Source organism: Podarcis melisellensis (assembly GCF_964234715.1).
Source record: "Podarcis melisellensis genome assembly, chromosome: 14".
NCBI classification, from domain to species: domain Eukaryota; kingdom Metazoa; phylum Chordata; class Lepidosauria; order Squamata; family Lacertidae; genus Podarcis; species Podarcis melisellensis.
The window spans coordinates 23,503,374-23,526,920 of NC_138546.1; the positions used below are offsets into that span (position 1 = coordinate 23,503,374).

A 23,547-nucleotide genomic window follows, 5' to 3' on the forward strand; every position below is an offset into this window, starting at 1 on the left:
AATCCCATGTGGCTGTGCTTTCTAGGGCTGATGGGAGTTGTAGTCCAAAGTGTCTAGAACTCTCCTGGTGAGCAAAGCCTGCTTTAATGCCACAATGTTTAGCTATGGGGACCCATGCCATGGTGATGCTCTCATACCAGAACGGTGTTCATGCGTTGGCTCCTCCAGAGGAGTTCACCACCTCTTTGGTCCTCCCCAATCCTCTTAGCTCAGTGTGGCACAAACCATCGTTAAGGCAGAGAGTTCTTAACCATAGATCCAGGTTCAGACAACATGCTAAGCCATGGGTAGGCAAACTAAGGCCCGGGGGCTAGATCCAGCCTGATCACCTTCTAAATCTGGCCTGCGGATGGTCCAGGAATCAGTGTGTTCTTACATGAGTAGAATGTGTCCTTTTATTTAAAATGCATCTCTGGGTTATTTGTGGGGCCTGCCTGGTGTTTTTACATGAGCAGAATGTGTGCTTTTATTTAAAATGCATCTCTGGGTTATTTGTGGGACATAGGAATTGGTTCATTCCCCCCCCCAATATAGTTTGCCCCCCCACAAGGTTTGGGGGACAGTGGACTGGCCCCCTGCTCAAAAAGTTTGCTGACCCCTGTGCTAAGCTAACTTTCGCTTAGCTGCCATACTGAGCAAAAAAGGACTGTGAAGGAACAAAGCGGCTGTAACCTCCTTCCTGGGAGACATACTTTGGCTTAGTGTTACATGCAAAAGTTGCCACAGTGAACAAGTATTTTTGATTGTCCTGAGCCTACTGTAGTTCAGGGGGGTTGACCTTCCTCCATAGCTCATAGCTGTCAGCTTACAGATTTGAAAATAAGGGACCAGCAGCCTTGAAAATAAGGGACCAGCAGCCAAAATAAGGGACCTGCAGCCTCACCTGTTCCAGGCACTCCAGTCTTCCTGTCCTCCTGCAGTCTGGTCGAACTCATGCTGGTAGCTTCGAGAACACTGTCCAACCAACTTTGTAACCAGAGGTTCAACTGAATAGAATCTGAATCACATGCACCTATGCAGCCTCAACTTAAGCTCCCCGGCCTGGCTTTGCACTGCAAAGTTTGCAAGCACGTGCAACAAAATGGTGTCCAACATTCAAAAACCCCCTCAGCTTGCATTAACTAGCCACACACAAGGCATGCAAGCTCCACCCCCCAGTCGTTCTTAGACTTCTTATTGGGTGAGCAACACAGCCAAGCAACACAGTTGGAGCCTCCCTCCTCCCTGGCCAGCAGGGAGGGAGGGAGAGGAGCTGCTTCCTTTGAAATTTAAGGGACATTATTTAAGGGACATTTAAGGGACATCCATCAATAAGGGACAGCAGCAGGACATGGCGCTTGAATAAGGGACTGTCCCTTCAAATAAGGGACATTTGACAGCTATGCCATAGCTTGAACCATGACAGCTTAACAGGCATACAGTTTATTTGAAACATTGGAAGCTACCTGATATTGAGTCAGACCTTTGGTCCATCAAGCTCAGTATTGCCCACACTGACCAGCAACAACTGTCCAGGGTTTCAGTCCCAAGTCTCTCCCAGCCCTACCTGGAGATGCCAGGGATTAAACTAGGGACCTTCTGCATGCAATGCAGGTATACTATGCACAGAGTTAAAGCCCTTCCATCTGCATTTGTAGGATAGGCACGTCTTAAGGTTTTCATTACAGGTAGGTAGCCGTGTTGGTCTGCCGTAGTCGAAACAAAATTAAAAAATTCCTTCCCGTAGCACCTTAGAGACCAACTACTTGTCATGGGTATGAGCACACTGTGCATGCACATGAAAGCTCATACCAATGACAAACTTAGTTGGTCTCTAAGGTGCTACTGGAAGGATTTTTTTAATTAAGGTTTTCAGTCACTACAAGAACAACCTGTTACGTTCTGTCTAATCTCCTGCAGATATACATTCCAGGCATTCTCGATTTACAAATGTATATTTCAGTGGTGTCATATAATGCCAATTTTGTGTTAAAAGCTAATATTAGGGGCTGATAAAAAAATAGCATTCTCTTGAAAAAGAAGTGAACATGCAGTGCAGGGGGGTGGACTACAGAACCCTTGGGTGTCCCTTCCAACTCTACAGGTCTGCAATACTATGAAAGGTTCTTTAGCAGGGTGCTAAACTTCAGTGTAACAATGAAGGAAAAGGTAGCAAAATGAACTTTTCTAGAGTGCAGGAAGACTGCAGAACCTCCCAGAAACATCTGTGGACATAGCTAGGAAGGAGAACGAGTTGCTTGTTGAAATGGCCAATGTATTTGTGAGATTTTCAATGGGAGAGAGTTTTGACGGTGTCCCTTTTACTGTAAAAAATAATACAGAGAGTATTTTTATGGAGTATTTTATGAACTGCGCCATGTTTTTCATGGACTTGTAAAAACAAAAACAAATCAATGTGTGTGTTTTTATTTATTCTTCTGAATGGAGTCAGGCATCTGTGCAAGGATGTCCATATGTCTGAGCTGGCTTCAGTTTTCTTCATCATGCAATAACCAGTCTAACCCAGTGGCCTCTTCATACTAGCTCCAGGGTGATGTGGGAAAGTTGCACGTGATGCCCAGGGAAATGTGTGCAGATCCTATCCTTGTCTTTGGAGAACCCAGGAAAGTTAAATGCGATGCTGATAATATTTGAAGCTCGACTGTGTGATTCTAGCATAGCGCAGCCCAAATTGTCTTTCCTCAGAAAATGAGTGTCTTTATAACAGCTGCCTTAACTGCACAGAAAAAAATCAGCACTGAAAATAGACTAGGCTCAACCTTGGTTGGCAATAAATGTCTTTAGATAACCTGGTTTAGATATACTTGCTTCTTTCTGAGTTTTAGGAAGGCTCCTTTCCAAGAAGTAGTCTTTATATTTATTTATTTCTAAAGGGGAAAAAACCCCAAGATACATTCCTATACCACAAACAAAGACTAGGTTTGCCTCCAGATGGCCTGTTTAATCAGCATTCAACCTGATTTTTTTTGCAGAGAGATTGGACTGTCCAGCGGGAATCTCCATCCTTATTTGTTTCTGGGGAGATTAGGTGTCAGTTTCGTCAAGCAAGTGTTTTAATAAATAAAAATAAAATTATCCCACACTTTCCAGTGCACTTTCCCATCTCTTTTCCGTCTGTTCTTTTGAATCGAAGCATCGCTGGCTGGTTGTTTCTATGGCAGCACACCTGTACTTGGCCAAATGTTTAGTCATGTAAAAATAAGCTTTAAGTTATGTTAAAGGTCTTTAACTTAACAAAAGAGACTGGTTTGACCACTCCATAATAAGAACATAAGAAGAGCCTGCTGGACCAGGTCAATGGCCCATCGAATCCAGCATTTGGGTCTCACAGTGGCCAACCAGATGCCCCAGTGTGAAATCCACAAGCAGGACTCCAGCACAAGAGCCCTCTCCTCTGCTGTGATTTCTGGCAACTGGTATTCAGAAGCATTGCTGCCTCCAACTGTGGAAACAAAAAAAATTCCTTCCAGAAGCACCTTAAAGACCAACTAAGTTAGTTCTTGGTATGAGCTTTCGTGTGCATGCACACTTCTTCAGATACACGAAGTATCTGTATCTGAAGAAGTGTGCATGCACACGAAAGCTCATACCAAGAACTAACTTAGTTGGTCTTTAAGGTGCTACTGGAAGGATTTTTTTTTGTTTTAACTATGGCAGACCAACATGGCTACCTATCTGTAACTCCAACTGTGGATGCAGAGCCAAGCTATCGTGGCCAGTAGCCCTTGATACCCTTCTCTTCCATAAACTTGTCTAATCCTCTTTTAAAACCATCCAAGATGGCGGCCACCACCAGTGGCGTAGCGTGGGGGGTGCAGGGGGGGTCGGCCGCACCGGGCTCAACATCTGGGGGGGGAGGTTTAGGGGGTTCAATTCCATGGGTTAGGGGGCACAAATCCACAGGTTAGGGGGTGCAAATTACTTGCCTTGCCCTGGGTGCTGACAACCCACGCTACGCCACTGGCCACCACTGCCTCCTGAAGGAGCAAGTTCCATAGTTCAACTACACACTGCGGGAAGAAGTCCTTCCTTTTATGTAATAGCTAAGTCAGTAGAGCCCGAGGGTTTGAGCCCCATGTTGGACAAAAGATTCCTGCATTGCGGGGTTTGGACTAGATGACCCGCATGGTCCCTTCCAACACTTATGATTCTATGTGTCCTGAATCTTCCAACATTCAGCTTCATTGGATGCCCATGAGTTCCTAGTTGTTACGAAAGGGAGAAAATATTTTCTCCCCACTTTCTCCATGCCATGTCATGTAGTTCCTTCTGCTGCAAGATCCCATCTTACAGATGTAAAACAGCAGGTTTGGTTATTTATGTCTTTATGTATGCTGCTATTCAAGTCAAGTACTTTATTACGGTCATAGACCAGCATAAACAAAACATATACATAAATAGCATAACAGTATGAATCCAGGCAAATAATTATTAAATAAATAGGAGCTAGAACCAAACGTAGATTTAAACATATACATAGAATACTTAATTAAGGATAGATAATGGGTGAATAAAAATTTATAAGAAAGATTAAAAGATCAGTTAACACAGCTATATGGGGTGGGCTTCAGAAGTGCGGATCTAATAATATGGGCCTTCAGTTTAGGATTGAATTGTAGCATAGATCATTCTTCGTCAAATATCTATCATGGCAGCGCAATATCTGGTGACTGAATATGTGACTTCTGGGCTCTCTTCCTGAGAACCAGACCAAGTTTTATTGCGGCAAAAGCCAGTGACACTAAACACCACAAGATCAAACAAAAAGAAATCAACAACATCAGAAGAAAAAAATAGTATGCTGCTATTGTGGCTCATGTTTTGTTAGCCCAAAAATGGAAAACAAAAGAGGTCCCAACCATAAAAGAATGGCAACCTAAGTTGACAGAATATGCACAACTTGCAGACTTAACATATAGAATAAGAGAACAAGAAGAACATACGTTTAAAGAAGATTGGAAAACGTTTACTGAATATATGGTAAATAATTGTGTACAGCTGGCAGCATTAAGATAAATTCAACATGTAAATAAGTTTGATGGATGCAATAACGGAATACTGAATGGCATAGTTTTTGTGAAATATGCAGGGATATAAGATATGTAAAATGAACCATGGAAAGAGAAGAAGGGAAGTCATTGATATCTTAAGGATGTAAAATTAGTATCTCAAATTGTAAAACAGAAAACTTAATAAAAATTATATACAAAAAAATAAAAATAAAACTGCAGGCTTGGAGGAGATCCAAAGATGGCCTCCCCTCAATCCTATATATTTGCTTATTTTCTTTTGGGTAGAGCAGGTTCAAAACATAGATTCATATATCCTCACAACACAGGCTGGCAATAGAGCTGACTTCCTAGGGGAGGCCATTCCCTCAGGCGTCAGTTACCTCAGACTGTTCTCTTGAGTTCTGGAACTGCCATCTTGGGCAAAATGGCCAACATACTGGCCAACATTGTGGCGAGGAGCACCCTCCTCAGTGCTCTGGAGGAGAAGAGGCGCCAACAGATGAAGGTGTGAGGGGAAATTTGGGTGGCGGTGGAGGGTTCTCCTCAACACAAGGCCACGCTTCCACCTCAACGCCTCTGCACAGGGTTTCCTCAACGTTCCTCCATTCTTGCTGCTCTCCCACAACTGCAGACCAGCTCCTCATCCCTTTCCATATCATGGCTTCTCACGTTGCCTCACTCTGCCCTCTACACATGTAGTATAGGCTTCGCCCGGCCATTCTGAACCTCTTCACAGTCCCAAAGGGTAGCCATGTGTCCTAGGCCTGAGCTTTATTGGCTTCTTTGAATAAAGTATGAACTTCACTGACACAGGGTATTTTATTTACTGACCTATTTCTGGCTCCGGCTCCCAACAGCGTAAGATTCAACCGCCATTCCTGTAAAATGGGCCCAAGATGCAGGCAAATAGCTACTAACAGAACCTTTCGTGTTCTCCTTCCCTCTGACCCCAGAAATTCCTGCTCCATCGGCTGTTCTTTGTCGCGCTGTTGCGAGAAAATGCGGAGAGTGCAGACGTCACAGGTATGGGAGCTACCCTCTCACACGGACTTTCGGGAGGCAAGGCATTGGCCGTGAGCCTCTTCCAGTGCTGGAAAAACAGCCTCAGAGATGAACTGGGCTGCAGAACTTCCACAGGGCTTTTCTGTGGCAGGAGTGGGGAATCCTTTTCGGCCCGAGGGCTGCATTCCCTTATGGGAACCTTTCGAAGGCCACATACCAGGGCTGGCAGGGCCAGAGGCAGAGGTGGGTGAGGAAGCCCTCTTGGTAGTTCCTCTGCCCTCAGAGGCTCATGGGGCGGGGTGGGTGTGTGTGTGTGCGCTTTGAGGCTGGGACAGGGCCTTCTCTTAGGTGGCCCCTGAGCTGTGGAGCTCCCTCGCCACAGCGGTGTGTCTGGCTCCTTATATGGAGGATGATGAAGATGCATTCTCTTTACCCCAGCCTTTTGACACTTGAGGTGTATATTTTTAGGACCCACCTTATTTATATGATTGTAAGTGGGTGAAAACTCTTTTTGATGTTGTGTTTTAACGTTGCAATCTTCCCTGGGACCTTAGGGTGAACGGCAGGTAAATGACAACAACAACAAAATAATAATAATAATAATAATAATAATAATAATAATAATAATAATAATAATAATAATAATAATAAAACAACATTAGCTTTGCACAGCAGGCCAGTCTCTATACACAGTCTCACATGCACCCAGTGGTTTTGTCCTGGGAGTACTCAAGGGAGTATCAGCATCTCTCTTTCTAGAAGAAAAACACTGCGCACTTCTCTTTCGCTCATTCGTAAGAGGCATTATGGAAGTTCAAATACACTTTCTAGCCAGGCAAAAATACTTATGGAGGGTGAGAGGCAGGGCCAGGAAGTGGGTAGCTGTGGCTGGAGAAAGGATATGATGTGGGAAGAATAGTGAGGGCCAGTTACAAAAATCCAGAGGGCCACATCTAGTCGGTTCATGCACAGTCTTCGAAGGGGTGTGGGTATGACCATGACCTGTTTGGGTCCATTACACTTGGGCAATGGTTTTTCCAGCGGATCTCTCAGTTGGTCTCCTTTTGCTCCCTCCTCTTCATAAGCATACCATGAGCAACTTTTCCAGAGGATTTCTAAGATCCACCTAGGGGAGTCCCCCTCAGGCATCCTCCTCATCTACTCTCACTGTCTTCTGCACATTCTAGAGGTGAGTCACATCTACTAGGTTCAAGCCAAGAGACCCCTCTTTCTAAATGAGTGCACGTTAATCACAAATCCCAGAGAAATCCCACATGCAACTGAATGTCTGCACATATTTACTTGTAACGATGACTTGCTTTGCTCAATGGGATTTATATTCAGGTAAGTGGCCACCGGAGGGCAGTTGGGTTCTGCAAAAGGCTGCTTTGCGTTTTGGAAGCAATTTATTGATCGTTTCATCTGACTGGTTTGCAGCAAGTTTGTGGACAGTTTTAGACAACATTGGCTGCTTATTGTGCATTCATTCTGATTTGTTTGTGAGGAGGTTAGATGTGGTTGCATCAAGTAATTATAATACCAAACTTCCCAGTGCCTTTCAATTTCCTTACTGAAAACTCTCCAGTCTTTGGGGAAAGTGGCTTTATTTTGCAAGTGCCTGACCAACTTCAGCTGTGAAAGCTGAGTTTGTCAATAGGCAGTTGAATCCCACCTGAAAACAGGGAGTCTGGAAATGCCTGGAGCTGAGTATTTGACTTAAAAACATCCATCAAACCCAAAATTTAGAAACAATGTCAAAACTCCCATTTTGCCTCTCATGCTACTCTATTCCTGTCCTCCATAACAGAGGATATCAGACCCCAGAGTGATTGAGCATTTATGCCTCCCCCACTCCCTGCTCCCTTTGAAAATCCAGATTCTTTCATATGAATCTGCCCAGGCTCCAAGATCTTCAGGAAAGGCCCTTCTCTCCATCCTACCACCCTCACAGACAAGCTTAGTGGGGACGCATGAGAGGGCCTTTTTTGTGGCTGCTTCCAGACTTTGGAACTCCCTTCCTAGAGAAGCCAGACTGGCTCCCTCCTTGCTGTTCTTCCACTGGCAGGTGAAAACCTTTCTATTCCAACAATCCTTTAGGGAGCTGGTGATGTAATGTTTTTACTGTTGTTATTCACATTTTTAATAGATTTGGGTTTCTTTATATTGTTTCATTTGTATTACTGTTCAATTAATTACTTTTTAATGATGGTCTTTTCTATGCAATTAGCTTTTCTATTTTATCTGTGTTTTGCATTTTTATCTGCAAGCTGTCTTGAGTCCTTGTCTGGGAAAAAGGAAATAGTAGTAGTAGTAGTAGTAGTAGTAATAATAATAATAATAATAATAATAATAATAATAATAATTTGTAGGCATCCAGTGGCACACTCTACCATATCCTTATGGACTTGGCAGCTGTTGAAAATCAAGACTCAAAGTAAGTGATTGGAAACTTGTTCAGGGGAGACTGATGGGGGCTGGTCCATTAGGGTGAACGGAGCACAGTCCCACCAACCTCATTCTTCCTTCATAGAAGCATAGAATTGTAGAGTTGGAGAAGGGATCCAAGGGTCATCTAGTCCAACCCCCTGGAATGCAGCCCCCACTCACCTGCTATTCTCTTACTTACAGTCTCAGAGGACGGCCCTGCCAATCAACTTCCTCCTTCTTAGTGCGCAGGCAGAAAATTGCTTGCAAAGATGTCTATATTTTTCAAAGCTGCATGCAAAAATGTGGTTACTAGGAGAAATTCGCCCCAAACCCCAGGATATGTGGGAAACTGAATTTAAGATTGGATTGGAAGAATCAGAAAGGTAGAGAAACGAAAAGCTGACGGATCTGTCCATCCATCACTACCCCCACCCCTACCCCCAGTGCTTTAATACAGGACGTTAAGATATTAGCAATGTCTCACAACATCCCGACCAGACTCTTCAACCAGTGGTATGCCACAGCAGTGGAAGTCCCAGTAACTCTCGAAGACGTTACACAGACCCAGACGACAGAAGAAGTGATCACAGAATGCCTTACCCTCAACCTGAAACTGGGAGTTTATCTTGCGACTCTCAAGGTAAGGAAGTATGCACGTACGAAGAGCCTGCTGGATCAGGCCAATGGTCCGTCTAGTCTAAGGTTACCAGACGTCCCCGTTTCCTGGGGACAGTCCCTGGATTTACAAACCAGTTCCCATACAAAATCTATTGAAGTTGAAAAGTGTCCTCGGATTCATTGAAAAAAATCTAGTAACCTTAGTCTAGTCTAGCACCCTGTTCTCACTCCTGTGGTTTCCAGCAACTGATATTCAGAAGCACTACCGCATCTGACCATAGTGGGAGAGCACAGCCATTGTGCCTAGTAGCCATCTATGGCTCTCTCCCCCATGCATGTGTCTAATCCTCTTTTAAAACTATCCAAGTGTGTGGCCACCTCTGTCTCATGTGGCACTGAGTCCCCGTTTAACTAGGTGCTGTGTGTGTAAGAAAATAATTTTATCCATCCTGAGTCTTCAAACACTCAGCTTCACTGGATGTCTGTGAGTTCTAGGTAAGGTGGGTGTGTTGAACCTCATCATATTATCTGCATCTCGTTGGCCCCGATTGCCCCAAAAGCTATCAAAGATGATTCCCCATATCCTATACTTGCATGCCAGGAAAATAAAGCTATTCATTCCAACTGGTGCCTTTCTTCGTCTTTTGGAGAGCATATTTGGGCTTTCATTTGGGGCTTCTTGCTGTGAGGATGCTGACCCAGCAGCTAGGCTCTTCTGATGTTCTAGGGATCATAGAATCGGAAGGGACTGCAAGGGTCATCTAGTCCAACCCCCTGCAATACATGAATCTTTTGGCCAATGTGCGGTTCAATCCCACAACCCTAAGATTAAGACATCTGTTTTGGAAGGCATGGGGGGGGCAAGTGTTTCGGCCTGATCTGCTTCAGTTAGCTTGCTTTTATTTATTTTCCTTGATCTGTTATGGTATTTTTAATGTATACTTTTTATTTTGCACATAACAATATGTATCAAGAGAATAATAACTAAGAAAGCTAAGACTGATCTCTTTCTTTAGATCCCACTGTTTTTAAGTTCTTGCTTTCTCATTAGGTTGCTTATATTACGTGATTAAAAATCAACCAACCAACCCTGACTTGGGAACATTTAAGGAAGAAAAGGTGAGCAAAGTATTTTCAGTTGCAGAAGGAAAACTAATCACTGCAATGCTCTTTATTGGCAATTGTGCTTCCTCCCCGTGGACATCAAAGGTGGGCAATAAAGGCCTCAGCGATTGTCTCCACACGGTCGTGCCGGAACTTCTGATGCCAGCAGAAACCATCCAGTATTTGTGCAAGGCTAAGGAGTGCCTCAGTCCAGAGGAGTTTCTGAAGATATACAACAATCCTTTGCAGCCTAAAATGGATTCAGGTACGCTGTCTTCCGCCACCCTTTCCACCGATAGGCACCATTCTCCAGTATGTGAGAATCATGGGTGGGTGGGTGGAGGTACAACACTCTAACCACTAGACCACACTGCCTTTTTCAGGTCAAGGGCTGCATGTCAGTGTTGGATGGGGGCAGAAGCAAAGGTGGGCAGAGCAGTGGATGAGACCCCCCCTTTTTAAACAGCAGGCTACAATTTAGCCATGCATATATCACACACCTGCCCAGAGGGCCTCTTCTGGCTTGTTTAAGGAAGCTGAAGTGCAACTCTGGAGGGACGTCCAATTCAATATCCTCTTACCTTCACACCTGCTTGTTGTCCCGTCATGGATTCCATGGTAGTAGACTGGTGGTTCCCAGAGGTCTCCCTTCTAGGCAGTGACCAGACCTAAACCTGCTTAACCTCAGCAAAGGGGTGGGTCTCCTGTGCCTGGAGACCCTGGAACCACCAAACTATTGGGACTTGCCTTTGAGAGGAAGATCTGCTCGTCCCTCCTGCATCTGAGAACAGAGGTGGCTACTTGCCATGACGGCTACTTTATGCCAGTGCCAGATTAAATCCTGTGGAGGCCCCATTGCAGTAGAAATCTCACCCCACACCCCGCTTTAATGGGATAACACTGAACTAAGAAAACTTGATGGTAATTTTCTTTCAAGATCAAATCAATATTTATTATTTTGATTCATTGTCGCGGGGTCCTAAGAGGCATGCAGCCCACAGGCCAGTGCTGACTCTGCCTATCTGGTAATCCGGCGCTGCTTTCTGCCTGCATTGTTGGAGGAATTATGCCTCTGAACGCCAGTTGTTGGGAACTACAAGTAGGAAGAGGGTTCTTGAATTTAGGTCCTGCTTGCAAGTTTCCCATAGGCACCTGTTGGCCACTGTGAAAACAGGGTGCTGGGCTAGATGTGCCCCTGGCCTGATTGAGCTGCCAGGCTCCTCTTATGTTCTTATTTATAACAGTTCTATACTACTAATACCGTCCGAGGGCAGGAAAGCATCAGCTCCTGAGAGGGTCTGGTGTACGGGAATTTGCAAGGGCTGTTAATTATCTGACACTGCCTATAATTTCTTCCTTGCAGAATGTGTGTGGCCTACTCCTACTCATATGATTTCATGAAACCTTCCAAACTGCCAGCGTTTTCATGGGTAGCAATTCAAGGGTGCTGTTAACTTGCAGAATTGGCTAGGAACGCCAACGTCCATTAAACCTCCTTCCAGCACACAGGGTCAAGGGTCAAGGCAGCAATAAACGTGTTAGCGAAGCCGGGTGTTGCCTACAGTTTCGGTGTCCATTTAAACATAGGGACTGTAAACGAAATTCAACAAGGTGTGTGTCTTCTGAGTGGCTGCACTCTCTAAATTAGAGACTGCACTCAGTTCTGCTTTCCTACCACTAAGAGACTTACTAAAAGCAACACTACATCTTTGCCTACTGCTTCACTTTCAACGAATTAGTATTTTTATGTACACATGCATGCATACACGCTATTGTGGAACTAATTAGCCAGTGTGGAGATGGAGTAAATCCTATTTGGCTCACACTGTTCCCCCACCCCTGAATGTGCTATTCGAAGGGAGTGATGCCCCTCCCAGCGTGGGGAGCTGTTCTGGTGGTGTACCATTTTAATTAGAAGACATTTTCCTTACAGTAGCAGAAGTCAGAATAATTTTACTAAGCAGATGACACAAAGCGATGTTTCCAAAAAAGAAAAGAAAACTGCTTTCCAATTCCAACTCATTTATAACAACTGAAAGTAAATACACAAAGTTTTCCGAAGTTTTCAGCTTGACAGCAGCTGTTTTTATGGGTGTTACAGAAACCAAAGCAGGGATGGTTAATACAAATAACTATGAAAACCAAAGGGGGGGGGGAGTAAATAACAACACTGGACGAGAGAGAGAGAGAGAGAGAGAGAGAGAGAGAGAGAGAGAGAGAGAGAGAGAGAGAGAGAGAGAGAGAGAGAAGCACTGAAATGGTTAGAGAGACAGTACGTTTCCTTCTACAGTATAACAGTCCATCAAGGCACAAGGATTTTCTCCACTGCCAGGGCAAAAGGGACTGAGAACCAGCAGTCTCCTCCTGCCAGCACACGTGGAGGTTGAGGGTTGATTTTTTTTTGTTTTTTTGGTTCATATTTTAACAAAGTCTGCAGCATGTCAGAGACGGAACGTCTCTTGTGAGCCATCTCCTTGGTAAGAGCAAAAAAAAAAAAAAAAAAAAAAAAAAAGAATTAAGAGGAAGAGTTCAACAGAGGCCTTTAAAAGGTTGTTTCCATTATACATGCATTGCTTTGGATTTTCTTGGAATTGTTCAGCCGTCTCTGTTAACAGCAGCAATTAAGCTTCCGATATACTTTTCGGGGGCAGCCAGACCATCATCATCCCAGCCACAGCTTAGGCACCTTGGTCAAGACACAGGTCATTAAACTTCTTTGGATAGCGGGGTAGGTGTTTCTTTTCTGGAGACACAAAGGGGGAGGTTGTGCCACCACCCCCACCCCCATCTTTCGAGTTCCATAAGCTCCTCACTGTAGAGCCTTGACTGGTGAGGTTCCCGCTGGGGCAGGAGCAGCTGGGGCCCTGGAGTGGTTTCTTTCGTTTATAAAGCGGTGCTTTCGGTATCGTGATTGATGTCGAGCACAAGGTGGTTGTGGGAGCTCTGGTTTGGCAAAGCTGACGACTCCGTCGGAAGTTCCGCAGCAGGGAGGCCTCGTGGTGGCTCTTGAATACTGGAATTAGAGTCTGCGTGGAGAAGACATGGGGGGAAACACGCACACACACAACACCAATGATGAAAGGGCACAGACTTGTGAGCTAGAGACGACAGAAAGTAAGACTAACGTTCCCCAGCCTGGTGCCTTCTGGATGCTTTGGACTGCAACTCCCATCAGCTCCAGCCAGCACAGTCGTTTTGGATTACCGCTCCCATCACCCCAAGCCACCCCCATGGCCATGTTTTAGACTCCGACTCCCGTCAGCCGCAAGGATGGGAGCTGTAGTACAAAACATCCAGAAGATACCAGGTTGGGGAAGGCTGACCCAGAGAAGAGGTGTTCAGAAGCTTATGGACAGGGCTGTATATGTATAAAACTCCTCCACCCCAACACTGTGCCAAGAGAACACTGGATTCTATGACCCAAAGAAATTGCATTCATTTATTCTTTTAGTTAATGGGGAAAAGCAAGGAGTTGGGTTGCTGGTCCCATGGGAACTTTGGATCCAACCTTCCACTCATACTAATCCACATCCTTTTAAATGCGTCTTGAAGCCACAAAGGCTTGAGTCTCATTCTTTGCAGAACATACCTGAAAAGTGATGAGAGTTTGCCCTGCTTCCAGATCCCGAACTTGTACAGTGTTGTAAGTGTAGGGAAAAAATATACAACCTTATCCCTGGGTTTACCCAAAGGAAGAAAAGCTAATGAAAAGCAGTCTATTGACAACTGCTGGAGGAACCATGTGGACATATATATAATGTAAAAAAAGTAAAGGTAAAGGACCCCTGGACGGTTAAGTCCAGTCAAAGGCAACTATGGGGTACAGCACTCATCTCGCTTTTCAGGCCAAGGGAGCCGGTGTTTGTCCACAGACAACTTTCCGGGTCATGTGGCCAGCATGACTAAACCGCTTCTGGAGCAACGGGACACTGTGACGGATGCCAGAGCGCATGGAAATGCCATTTACCTTCCTGCCACAGCAGTACCTATTTACCTACTTGCACTGGTGTGCTTTTGAACTGCTAGGTTGGCAGAAGCTGGGACAGAGCAACAGGAGCTCACCCTGTCGTGCGAATTCAAACCGCCGACCTGATCAGCAAGCCCAAGAGGCTCAGTGGTTTAGACAACAGCGTCACTGCAGGACAGTTCAACTATATGGGGCCCAAGGACTGCTAGCTGAGACACCATGAGGGACAAAGACTGCTTTGGGAAGGAAATCTCATTGGAAGGAGCTACCCCGATCCCCAAAGTAGGGATCATTTCCATCTTCTGGACTTGCTCAAATACAAGGGAAAGCTTGCAGAATTACAGAGCAAGTCTGCTAGAATCTGGAAGTGGAGAAAGGTTGGAACAAACATTTTGCTCAGGATTTGCTACACATTGCAACTCAGAACGCCCCCCCCCCAAAAAACAACAACAACAAAGCAGCAGCAAACACACCATGAAACCCTGTGTGGCACAGAGAAGCAGCCTGATGCCAGCAGACACTCCCCCCTCCCCCCCCACATTGAAAAGCTAGAAGCACACCTGACATCTCGCACATGGAAACAGTGCTTGTTTTCAAGTATGTGCAGGCCCCTGGGACTTGGGTGGCAAGTGCCACTTCTTCCTTTCAAATGCAAAGCCCTGCCTGAAGGCAACAGAGCAGAGCCCTTGCAGATTTCAGATGCTTCCGTGGCTGGTGCAGAATGCAATGCATTTGGCTGTGTCAGGGAAGGCTGAAACCCAGTTCTCCTCCTGCCCTAGTACAATGCCCCCTCCCCCCAATACTGCCTAATAACAGCCTTACGAGGATGGCTTGGAACAGCACAGGGCCACCTTTCTCAGCTCCACCCAACTGCAGCAGCTTCCGCAGGGACAAACGTCCATGCAAGGAGAAGAGAGTCATGACTTGCCCCCAGGCTGGGCTCAGCTGCTCAACAGCTTCCCATTTATATGTGAGCTTTCAATCTCCATCCTATTTCTCTCTCCCCACCCCATGTTCCTGGGCCTTTAGCAATGGAGGGAAAGGGAATGACGTTTAATTAATACCAGTTATGGCTCAGCAATTAATGGTGAAGCTGCTAATATCTTCAGTGTTGCATTTGCAGAGCCTCTCAGGTTGTGTCTCAGTTTCAAGTGGAAAAAACACCAACAGGTCCCACCCCCACAGTGAGAAACAGAGAAAGGGGAGGGGAGGGCTGGCTTGTAGGTCGGGTGTTGCCATCTATGAGGCTCTGAAGATTTTTGAGGAGTAGGAATTCATTCCGTATTCCAAGTACGGACGGAGCAGACAGAAAAGAAGCTAAATAACGGACAGGGCAGGATCCTGGGATACATCCGGTGAATGTGTTAAAAAGGAGGAAGGGGGGGGGGGCAAAACAAAGGACCACAAGGGTAGCATCACTTCTTTGACATGCAGGGTTAGTCCTGGGTGCAAGCAAGCTGTGTTAACAGTGACCTGTTAGTAAAGGGACGAAGCTGTGTCCATGATTATGCATTCATAACAATTCTGGCCAATCGAAAGGCCTCCTTACCATTTCCAATCTCAGTTCCTACTGAACAATGCAGGTCAAACATCTAGATTGTTTAATAAAATTCTCAATTAGAATGATTATTATTGGCAAGTTGGCGTTGCAACCTAGAGGGGATTCAACAGGTTATTTGCGCAGCTAAAAAATAGAGCTTCTTATTATTCCCAGCGCCCTTTAAGCTCCAGCACAGGAAGGTGGTCAACATGTTAGAGGGTCTGCTAAAATTAAAAAAAAAGGTGGGGCATGCGCTATTTCAGCCTGCGACAAAAGGAGAAAGGGAAAAGGGGAGCCTTGCTTTTATCGTCACAATGTTGTTTTGAGATTAAGCATAATTAAGAAGCACCCAACCCAGATTAAAAGTTGGCAGGGACATTGGTCAGCTTTGTGGGTACTGATGGGGCTTCCCAAATGAGGGTAACACATTATTTTTCAGAGGAACTGCTTCGTTAGGTGTCAAGGAGTGGGAGGGCGGCTACTCCTGAGGACAAAGCAGCATCCTCCTCCATATGCACAGAAAGGGACACGAGCCACCATCTGGCTGCAACAAAGCTTTTCCTAGCATCTACAGAGCGGTGCTGATGCTTTCTAAATGCACAGCTTCTGGAAATCCTGTGAGGAAATCCTGCAGTCTGACATGTTGGGATGAGCAACTCCATGTCACAGTGGCCCAACTGGTCTCAAGAAGAAATTGGGCGTTTCATGTCAGCAGTCACACTCTTCCGGCAGAGATACAGCAGTCACACTCCCTTTTGACTTTCCAGTATCTCTTGAAGACCTTTTCATGCTGACAGGCTTTTGCAGCTGATGCATTCTTATTTTTGAGTTGCCAGCCACCTCAAAGATTATAGGTATTTTTCATTTTTTGAAACAATGTTCTCTGCTTTAACACTGTAAACCACTCTGGTATTTTATGATATCATGACACAGAAATATTTTTATAAATAAAAGCAAAAAAACCTGGCTTTGCCTATTTGTGAGCCCCATCACTGGCTATACGACTACAAAATGTCACAGAGCTTCCCAAACATTCAAATAAGCTAGATCAGTTAGAGGCATGCTGCTTGTCAATGTTGGTGGGGTGAAACGGAATCATTTTGGGTGGTGCAGCTGTCCTGATGGGGAGGTTCGGAGGAGGGGAAGAACGGTATGCTAAAACTACACACACACGCAGACAGACAAATGTGGCTACAATACTTCTTGAGTGTGAAAACTCGAGATACGTGTTTGAAATCCGATTTATGCAGAAATTTGAAATATGGTTGACAGTGCAAATGATAATAATAATTAACCTGTACAGTATTTGCTTCTGTCTATCCAACCATTAAGCATTTTCCTCTTCACATTTCAAGCACCTCTCTCTCTAGAAACTTGCACATAAAAACTTGTGATTCCAAGAAACATTTGGTAGCTGTAGCTGTAAAACTGCTCTGATTTAAAGGCATTTCAGGGTTAGCTGATACAAAGCCCCAAATGAGTATTGTCTGTCTTCTTTTTCACTCCACGTGAGCCTCTTTGATTGACTGCAATTATCCCCACCCGGATTAAACCACGTCTACTGCCGTTTTGGAGCCATTTCTCTTCTTCTGGGGAAACTCCCTTTTCCCTGCCTTCTTTCCACTTGTGTCCCAGGGGTGGAGATGAAAGCGAGAGCGTTTCTCTCCCCCTTCTCCACCCACATCCAACCAACCACCTCCAGGCAGTTTTTTTATCACAAGGTTCACAGAGACAGAGCTGACACAGTCCTTACCAGTCACGATGCGGGATGCCGTTGAAGGGGGACCAGGAAGACCGTCTCCGGCCAGGTGAGGAGCAGGAGGATGCGGTGGAGGGGGGACGGTGGGCCGGTTCCTCGGCTTGGGCACGGGCCTCGGCCTGGGCAACGTGCCCATCTGAGGAGGTGGCGACTGAGCTGGCAGAGCATCCTGGGTGAGGGGCTGAGGAGCCGGGGAGGCAACTGCAGGGTTGTGCTTCTCCAGGGGTGGGGTGTCGGGGGGCGAGGGCGTGTGGGGAGGAGTGGGCGAGGGCTGCTCCAGGCTGGGCTCAGACCCAGGCGGGGAAGAGCTGGGAGTGTTGGCTTTCGGCTGGAGAGGAGGAGTGGCCACTGTCTGCATGGGGGGCTGGGGTGGCGGGTGGCTGGGGGCCTGGATGGGGGAGAGGCTGCTGGAGTACCGTCGGGGGGCAGAGCCCTGGGATGGGACAGGGCTGGGCTGGGGGGCTCCCTGGCTGGGGGGAGAAGGGCTTCTGGTGGGGGGCTTTGGGGAAATAGAGGGCGGTTGAGGGGCGGAGGGGGCACTTTGGTTCCCTGGCTGCCCAGGAGGTGGGTTGGCTGGCTTTGGAGGGGCTGGGGCAGGCTTCTTCACGGCTGCAAGGAAGGCCAGAAAGAATAGTCGGGGGTTAAAACGCCTCTCAGAAGCAGTCTCTTCACTGCCTCACATCAACATGGAACTTCTCAAACTTAACATTTAAAAGCTCCTCTCTTCTTTTCTGCCCCAAGAGGTATCAAGTCCCCGGAAACACCTGGTGGAACCTGAAGCCTCCCAGAACTTAGAGGGATTGTTCGGAAGTTGCATTTGACCAATCAAAATGCAAAGTAGGAGGAAGTTGCATGATGGCCCCCTTCCCTGCCATCAACCATCCAGACTGGACTACTGCAATGCGCTCTAGATGGGGCTGCCCTTGGAAGACAACTTGGAAACTTCCAACTGGTTCAAAATGCAGAAGTCAGATTAGAGTCTACGGTTGCCTACAAAAGTCATATAACCCCTCTTCAAGTAGTTGCATTTGCTGTCAGTTCCCAACTCAAAGTGCTTACATTAGTGTAAAAAACCCCAAACAACTTAGGCTTCACGTATCTGAAAGATTGTGTCCTTCCCTACAGACCTTCCTATGTCCTAACATCAGCAGAAGAGACCTCTTGGTAGTTGCACCTTCCTGAGAAGCTCATGGCCTGGGAGACAGCCTTCCCTGTGGTGGCCCCTAAGTTGTGGGACTCCCTCCACAGAGGTGAGCCTGGCTTCCTCGCTATACAACTTTCAGCAATCACTTTACCATGGCCTTTTTGCAGGAGATGTGCTTCTTCAGGGCCCTGAATGTAATACGTTTTAACTGTTTTTAATACTGAATTGTAAATGGTTGTAACTTGCCCTGGGACCGGCTGGTGAAGGGCAGGTAATAAATTTAATCCTTCTCCATCACCTCCCCCTCTCCCTTCAGTCAACCTCTTTGTGACCCTGTCCACCATTCCTCACCCTCCACGCTCTCCTAGTGCAAAAGAGATGCTAACTAAACTTAAAACAGTCATTCACAGAAAACAAGCAAATAAATAAGGCTAACAGAGCATCATCTTCCATGTTTGGTGGGTGCAGAATGACAACAGTAGCCAGCTACCGCCATGTCAAACACGCACTGTGCTTTTCCCCTCAGGGGGACTCAAAGGTATGCAGTACTGACACCCATTTTTGTTGTTAAAAAGTGTGACACTTACTGTGACAACTTCATGGTGAGTACCGGCACCTATTTTTCTAGAAAAAACAGCACTGGGCACATTCCATTGCCTCTTAATGCACCCCTGGCCCCAAACAGGAGAGTCAGTGTTGGAATAACTCCCTCTATCCCGCCCCCTCCCACCCACAAGTGATGCTACTGTCATGAACAAGAAACAGATGCCCAAGGAAGAGCCTGCAAGAGTCCCAACTTTAAGCTTAGTATGTTGAGACGGTCGCCAACCTATTCCTGGAACGCAGGCATGTTCATTAGACTCCTGAAGGACTAACCTCGCCTGACGGCATGTGGACTGGGCCCTGCAGAGACTTGCGACTGTCCCACGGAGAGCTGGCTGTTGCCAGCGCTGGGCTGTGGGTAGGCCTGAGCAGCACTTCCATGCCCCCCATTCCTCGTGGGCGGAGGAGTTGTGGGGTCCTTTGGTTTTGAACTGCTGAGAAGGGAGAAAAGACTCTGATCAAAGGCTGCTCCTTCAGGGTCAGGGGCAGCATGTTTCTGGAAGACATGGGAGGCGGGCAGCACTCTTGAGCTTGGTCCTGCCGGAGGGTTTCCTACTACGGCATCTGGCTGGCAGGATGCTGGACTCAATGGGCTATGGGATCCAGCAGGCACTTCCTATGTTCTGCTATTGGGAGGCGTAAGTGGATTCTCTCTAAAGATCCCACTACCCAAGTGTAGTGAAGAGATCGAAGTAGCAGGCTGAGACCTGCCTTGGTGCATAAAATACTGTTCACCTGCTCGAGAGGGCTGGTTGGGGTTAGGACTATAAGTGTGGCAGCCTTCTTCAAGTCTGATTGTGTCCTCTGCCTGCATTGGACTACAATTTGCATCAGCTCTAGGGCACCAAGTTGGGGAAAGGCTATACCAGGCATAGGCAAACTTGGCCCTCCAGATGTTTTGGGACTACAACTCCCATCATCCCTGAATACTGGTCCTGTTAGCTAATGAGGATGGGAGTTGTAGTCCCAAAACATCTGGAGGGCTGAGTTTGCCTATGCCTGGGCTACACTATAGGGTAGATAAGAAAGTTAAACTGACTTCTGAGTTGCTGGTCCTAACCTACCCCCCCCAGCCACCCAAAAACCACACTTGTGTACTTTCCAACACAGACATGCATGGGGGGGGTTGTTTGGGTAAGGGGCACACTGCTGTTAAGCACTGACAAGGGCAGGGTGAGGTTATTCCAGGGGGTTTATGCTTCACTCCAGGACTATTTGCACATCCAGGAACACACATGGACAAGCAACAGGGAGCATTAGGACAAACTCCTCTTGAAACAGTGTGTAGCTCATGTTGAGCTCCAGTTGACCACCCACGTCAACTGGGAGAAGAAAGGGCTAAGGGAAAGAGAGGGAGTTGGGCTAGATGACTCAGGCTGAGGAGGCGACTCATGGCACAGGCTACTTGGGCACCCACACAAAAGACCAGACCTGTGGAGGTTTTAGCTATGGGCAGGAAGGAAGAAGCTGTTTGGCTCTCAAGGCTGGGTGGGAAGGAGAGAGAGGGTGGCTGCTTTCCACAGCTGGGGTCATATGGGTGCGCAGCAGGAGGCGACCTGCAATCTCCAACCCCTGATCTGCCAAAGGAGGGAGGATTTCCCTGCTCCCAGGGGCCAAGCCAGGCGAACATCAACCTGTGAGGGTCCTGCAGAAGTGCAGGCTAGCCTTGCTAGTTAAATCCTTTTGAATTAGGCAAATTACGGGGCACACCTTGACCAAGAAGGAAGAACATGTGAAATGGTCTCTTGCCAGGAGCTTTTTTCAATTCAAAAGGACTTTGCTACTGCCTTGTTTTAATTGATCAGCCTTCTCCAACATGAGACCTTTCAGTTGCTTTGAACTATTGCTCCCAGCATCCACTGGGGCTGATGGGAGTTATAGTCCAAAAAGGGTTGGGGAAGGCTGAAACAGACGGAAGTCTCTGCGAAAGTCTCTCGGTCTGAAGTCTTTCCATCTTACCTGCCGTCCTCAGCGCCTTGGCTTTGGGACTGCTCTGCTGGGCCGGGAAGGGGGGCGGACGCAGCACCCAAGGGGGTGGGCTCAGCCCCAGGGCCCTGTGGGTGCTGCTCCGCTGTGGCCTGTGCCAGCGGGCCAGCCTCAGTGGGCGGAAGTGGTGGCTGGAAAGCTGGGGCTGTGTGCTTTCTACTTATAGTGCCACCTCTCCTGGGGTTCGCCTGGAAGTCCATAACCTTGACACCATAGCTACAGAGGAGAGAGAGAGAGAGACGGAAAACACACCATGCGGACTAGTAGCTACACAGAAAAACACCCAGAAAACAAACAAGGGCAGTTCAGCTATGAGGGCTGGACAAGAGACTAGTCCCTGCAGCTCGGCATGCAAAGAAGCAGCAGGGAAAAGCTCTCAAAACTTGTCTGCAGGACACTGTTAAGAGTTAAGAGGCATGCAATGCACCTTGGCACAATCAAGCAGGTAGGAAGGGCACAAGAACAATGAGCAAACATCAAGGCAAGTGGTCATGTCCACAGGGTAACTATTTGGGTCACAGGAACAGAGGAGCATTTATCCATGCCAGAAGAAGAAGTACCACTTTCTCTCCTGGCACACTAGTGCCTCTTCTTACCAAAAGGATTCTGGCTGCAGTTTTGATCCGAAAGCCTGATGTGCTCAAGCTGCCGCCACCTTTGATTAAGCCAAGGACGCTGCATCTGTACCTCTATTCAGTATTAATTGCAGGGATGGGTGTGTTCTGCAATACCAGGTCAATTCAGAGAAAGGACGGCACAGAATCCAGCTTCCCGAGGAAACAGGAAGCCAGCAGAGCCAGGAATGAAGGTTTTGGAACAGCTGGGCAAACTGCATTATGAATTCTTAGAAGCCCCACTGTGAGGGGACAACTGGGACTGACTATGATCCTCCATGGAAAGGAGGGTGTGCCTAGCAGAATTTTTCCCGCATTCCCACCAAATGCAGGAGGATGCCAAACCAGCCCAATTATGCCGATTCTGCTTCATCTGCAAAATCTAATCATACAGAGCCCCCCCCAGCTTTAAAATGATTTTTATTTTTGTTTTTTTAAGGACAGAACACACAACCCTGATTAATTTGCACTAACAAAAGCATGAAAAATGGGAGACCTTTACCATAACTTAGCAATGGATAGATGGTGAATGACCGCTAGTCTAGCCACACTGCAGTAAGCCAAAGCATAACTCTTTTTAAAAAAAACAAAACCTTTGCATTTTGAACTATGATGCTCTTCTATTCACAAGGCGAGGGAAGGCCTGTTAGGCTGGAATTAAGTGCCAACATGAATTGAGAAGGCAATTGGATAGGCAGAGCCTGCCTAGCTTTAGTTCAACTTAAGGCAGCAACAGATTTCCAGGACAGGGGTGGGGAACCTCAGGCCCGAGGGCCAAAAGCAGCCCTGCAGATTTTTCTCCTTGGCCCCCAGACCTCTGCCCAGGCCACACCCCTCACTGGCCCTGCATCACATCCTCCCTGAATGTTTTTGCCTGGCTAGAATGTGTCTGTAAACTCTGATCCTTTATTTATTTACTGCATTTATATGCAGCTTAAGGTGGTGTGCATGTAATCCTTGCAACAACCCTGTGAGGTAGGTTAGGCTGAGAGGCAGCGTCTGGCCCAAAGTCACCTAGTGAGCCTTGTGGTCGAGTGGAGATTTGAACCCTGGTCTCCCAGATCCTAACCATGCCACTTGCATTTATCTAGATAGACGGGTGTGTGAGAATGTGTGCAGAAACTTGCCTTCTGTAGAAAATGAGAAATTGTTAACTGCCCCGCCCACTTCCTCTTCTGGCCCCACCCATCAGTGGCATGCGCTCTACACACACCCAAAAAAGAAGCGAATGTGGTCTTTGGGCTGAAAGATGGGTTCCCCACCCCTGCCAGACAGCTGTAGGGAAAGGGGATGAGACTAATGGGATGAAACAAAAGCTATGATGGGTTGTGCAGAGAGGAGAAGCAACAAAAGTGGGTTCTGGGAGTTCTAGCGCCGGGCAATGGATGCTGCTGCCCCACCAAATCAGAAGCCTCTGCCGTGAAGCCTTCCTCATACCATGTTACTGTAGGCACTGCACAATCTGAGAGGAGAGAAATCCCATCTACTGTTGCTCCAATGACTCAGAAGGTGGGCAACAGCAACAGCTTCCCCCACCAACCTTCCATGGCTTGCATCATGCATGGAACACAGGGAGAAGGAAATGCTAGTATGTTACCTTTGGATCTTCCTCAGGCTGCAGCAACGAGGGGGAAAGGAACCACTAAGGGCTTGTTTGCAACGGCACCGCATTTGCCCCCAGCTGTACTATGGGGCTCCCAGGGGCCCTCTTGACACGACCAGCTGTCTCAGGAAAACAACGCCTTGACTCAGTTCAACTTTAGATAGGTTT

The 23,547-nt window shown here is 47.0% G+C and overlaps 2 protein-coding genes and 1 long non-coding RNA gene across 9 annotated transcripts in view; 1 reads left to right on the forward strand and 2 right to left on the reverse strand.

Moving 5' to 3' along the window:
• The window catches only part of LOC309357079, an 8,132-nt gene extending 2,174 nt beyond the window's left edge, over positions 1 to 5,958 (reverse strand). The window contains exon 1 of one of the 2 annotated variants that reach the window (XR_014163023.1): positions 5,844 to 5,958. This is a non-coding gene — a long non-coding RNA (uncharacterized lncRNA). Of the gene's footprint in view, positions 1 to 5,392; positions 5,475 to 5,843 lie in introns of those variants that run through there. The other variant, XR_014163024.1, reaches the window with a different exon arrangement.
• TEX47 (testis expressed 47) lies at positions 5,402 to 11,712 on the forward strand. Of its 2 annotated transcripts, none has more exons than XM_081889007.1 (7): positions 5,402 to 5,517; positions 5,966 to 6,035; positions 7,100 to 7,203; positions 8,384 to 8,448; positions 8,886 to 9,081; positions 10,269 to 10,428; positions 11,527 to 11,712. In XM_081889007.1, the coding sequence occupies exons 1-7, from the start codon at positions 5,437 to 5,439 to the stop codon at positions 11,562 to 11,564; spliced, it is 714 nt and encodes a 237-aa protein (XP_081745133.1). In that variant the 5' UTR covers positions 5,402 to 5,436; the 3' UTR covers positions 11,565 to 11,712. The 2 variants fall into 2 exon arrangements, with proteins under 2 accessions (XP_081745133.1, XP_081745134.1); XM_081889008.1 differs by having other exon boundaries at positions 8,940 to 9,081.
• A 456-nt stretch (positions 11,713 to 12,168) lies between these two features.
• Positions 12,169 to 23,547, reverse strand: part of ARHGAP17 (Rho GTPase activating protein 17) — a 56,829-nt gene continuing 45,450 nt past the window's right edge. The window contains exons 17-21 of one of the 5 annotated variants that reach the window (XM_081888966.1): positions 21,136 to 21,378; positions 19,450 to 19,610; positions 17,424 to 18,038; positions 15,680 to 15,722; positions 13,052 to 13,189 (exon numbers count right to left, since the gene is read on the reverse strand). In XM_081888966.1, coding sequence (XP_081745092.1) covers positions 15,715 to 15,722; positions 17,424 to 18,038; positions 19,450 to 19,610; positions 21,136 to 21,378 — 1,027 coding nt within the window. In that variant the 3' untranslated portion in view covers positions 13,052 to 13,189; positions 15,680 to 15,714. Of the gene's footprint in view, positions 13,190 to 15,679; positions 15,723 to 17,423; positions 18,039 to 19,449; positions 19,611 to 21,135; positions 21,379 to 23,547 lie in introns of all 5 variants that reach the window. The other 4 variants (XM_081888965.1, XM_081888964.1, XM_081888968.1 and 1 more) reach the window with 4 other exon arrangements.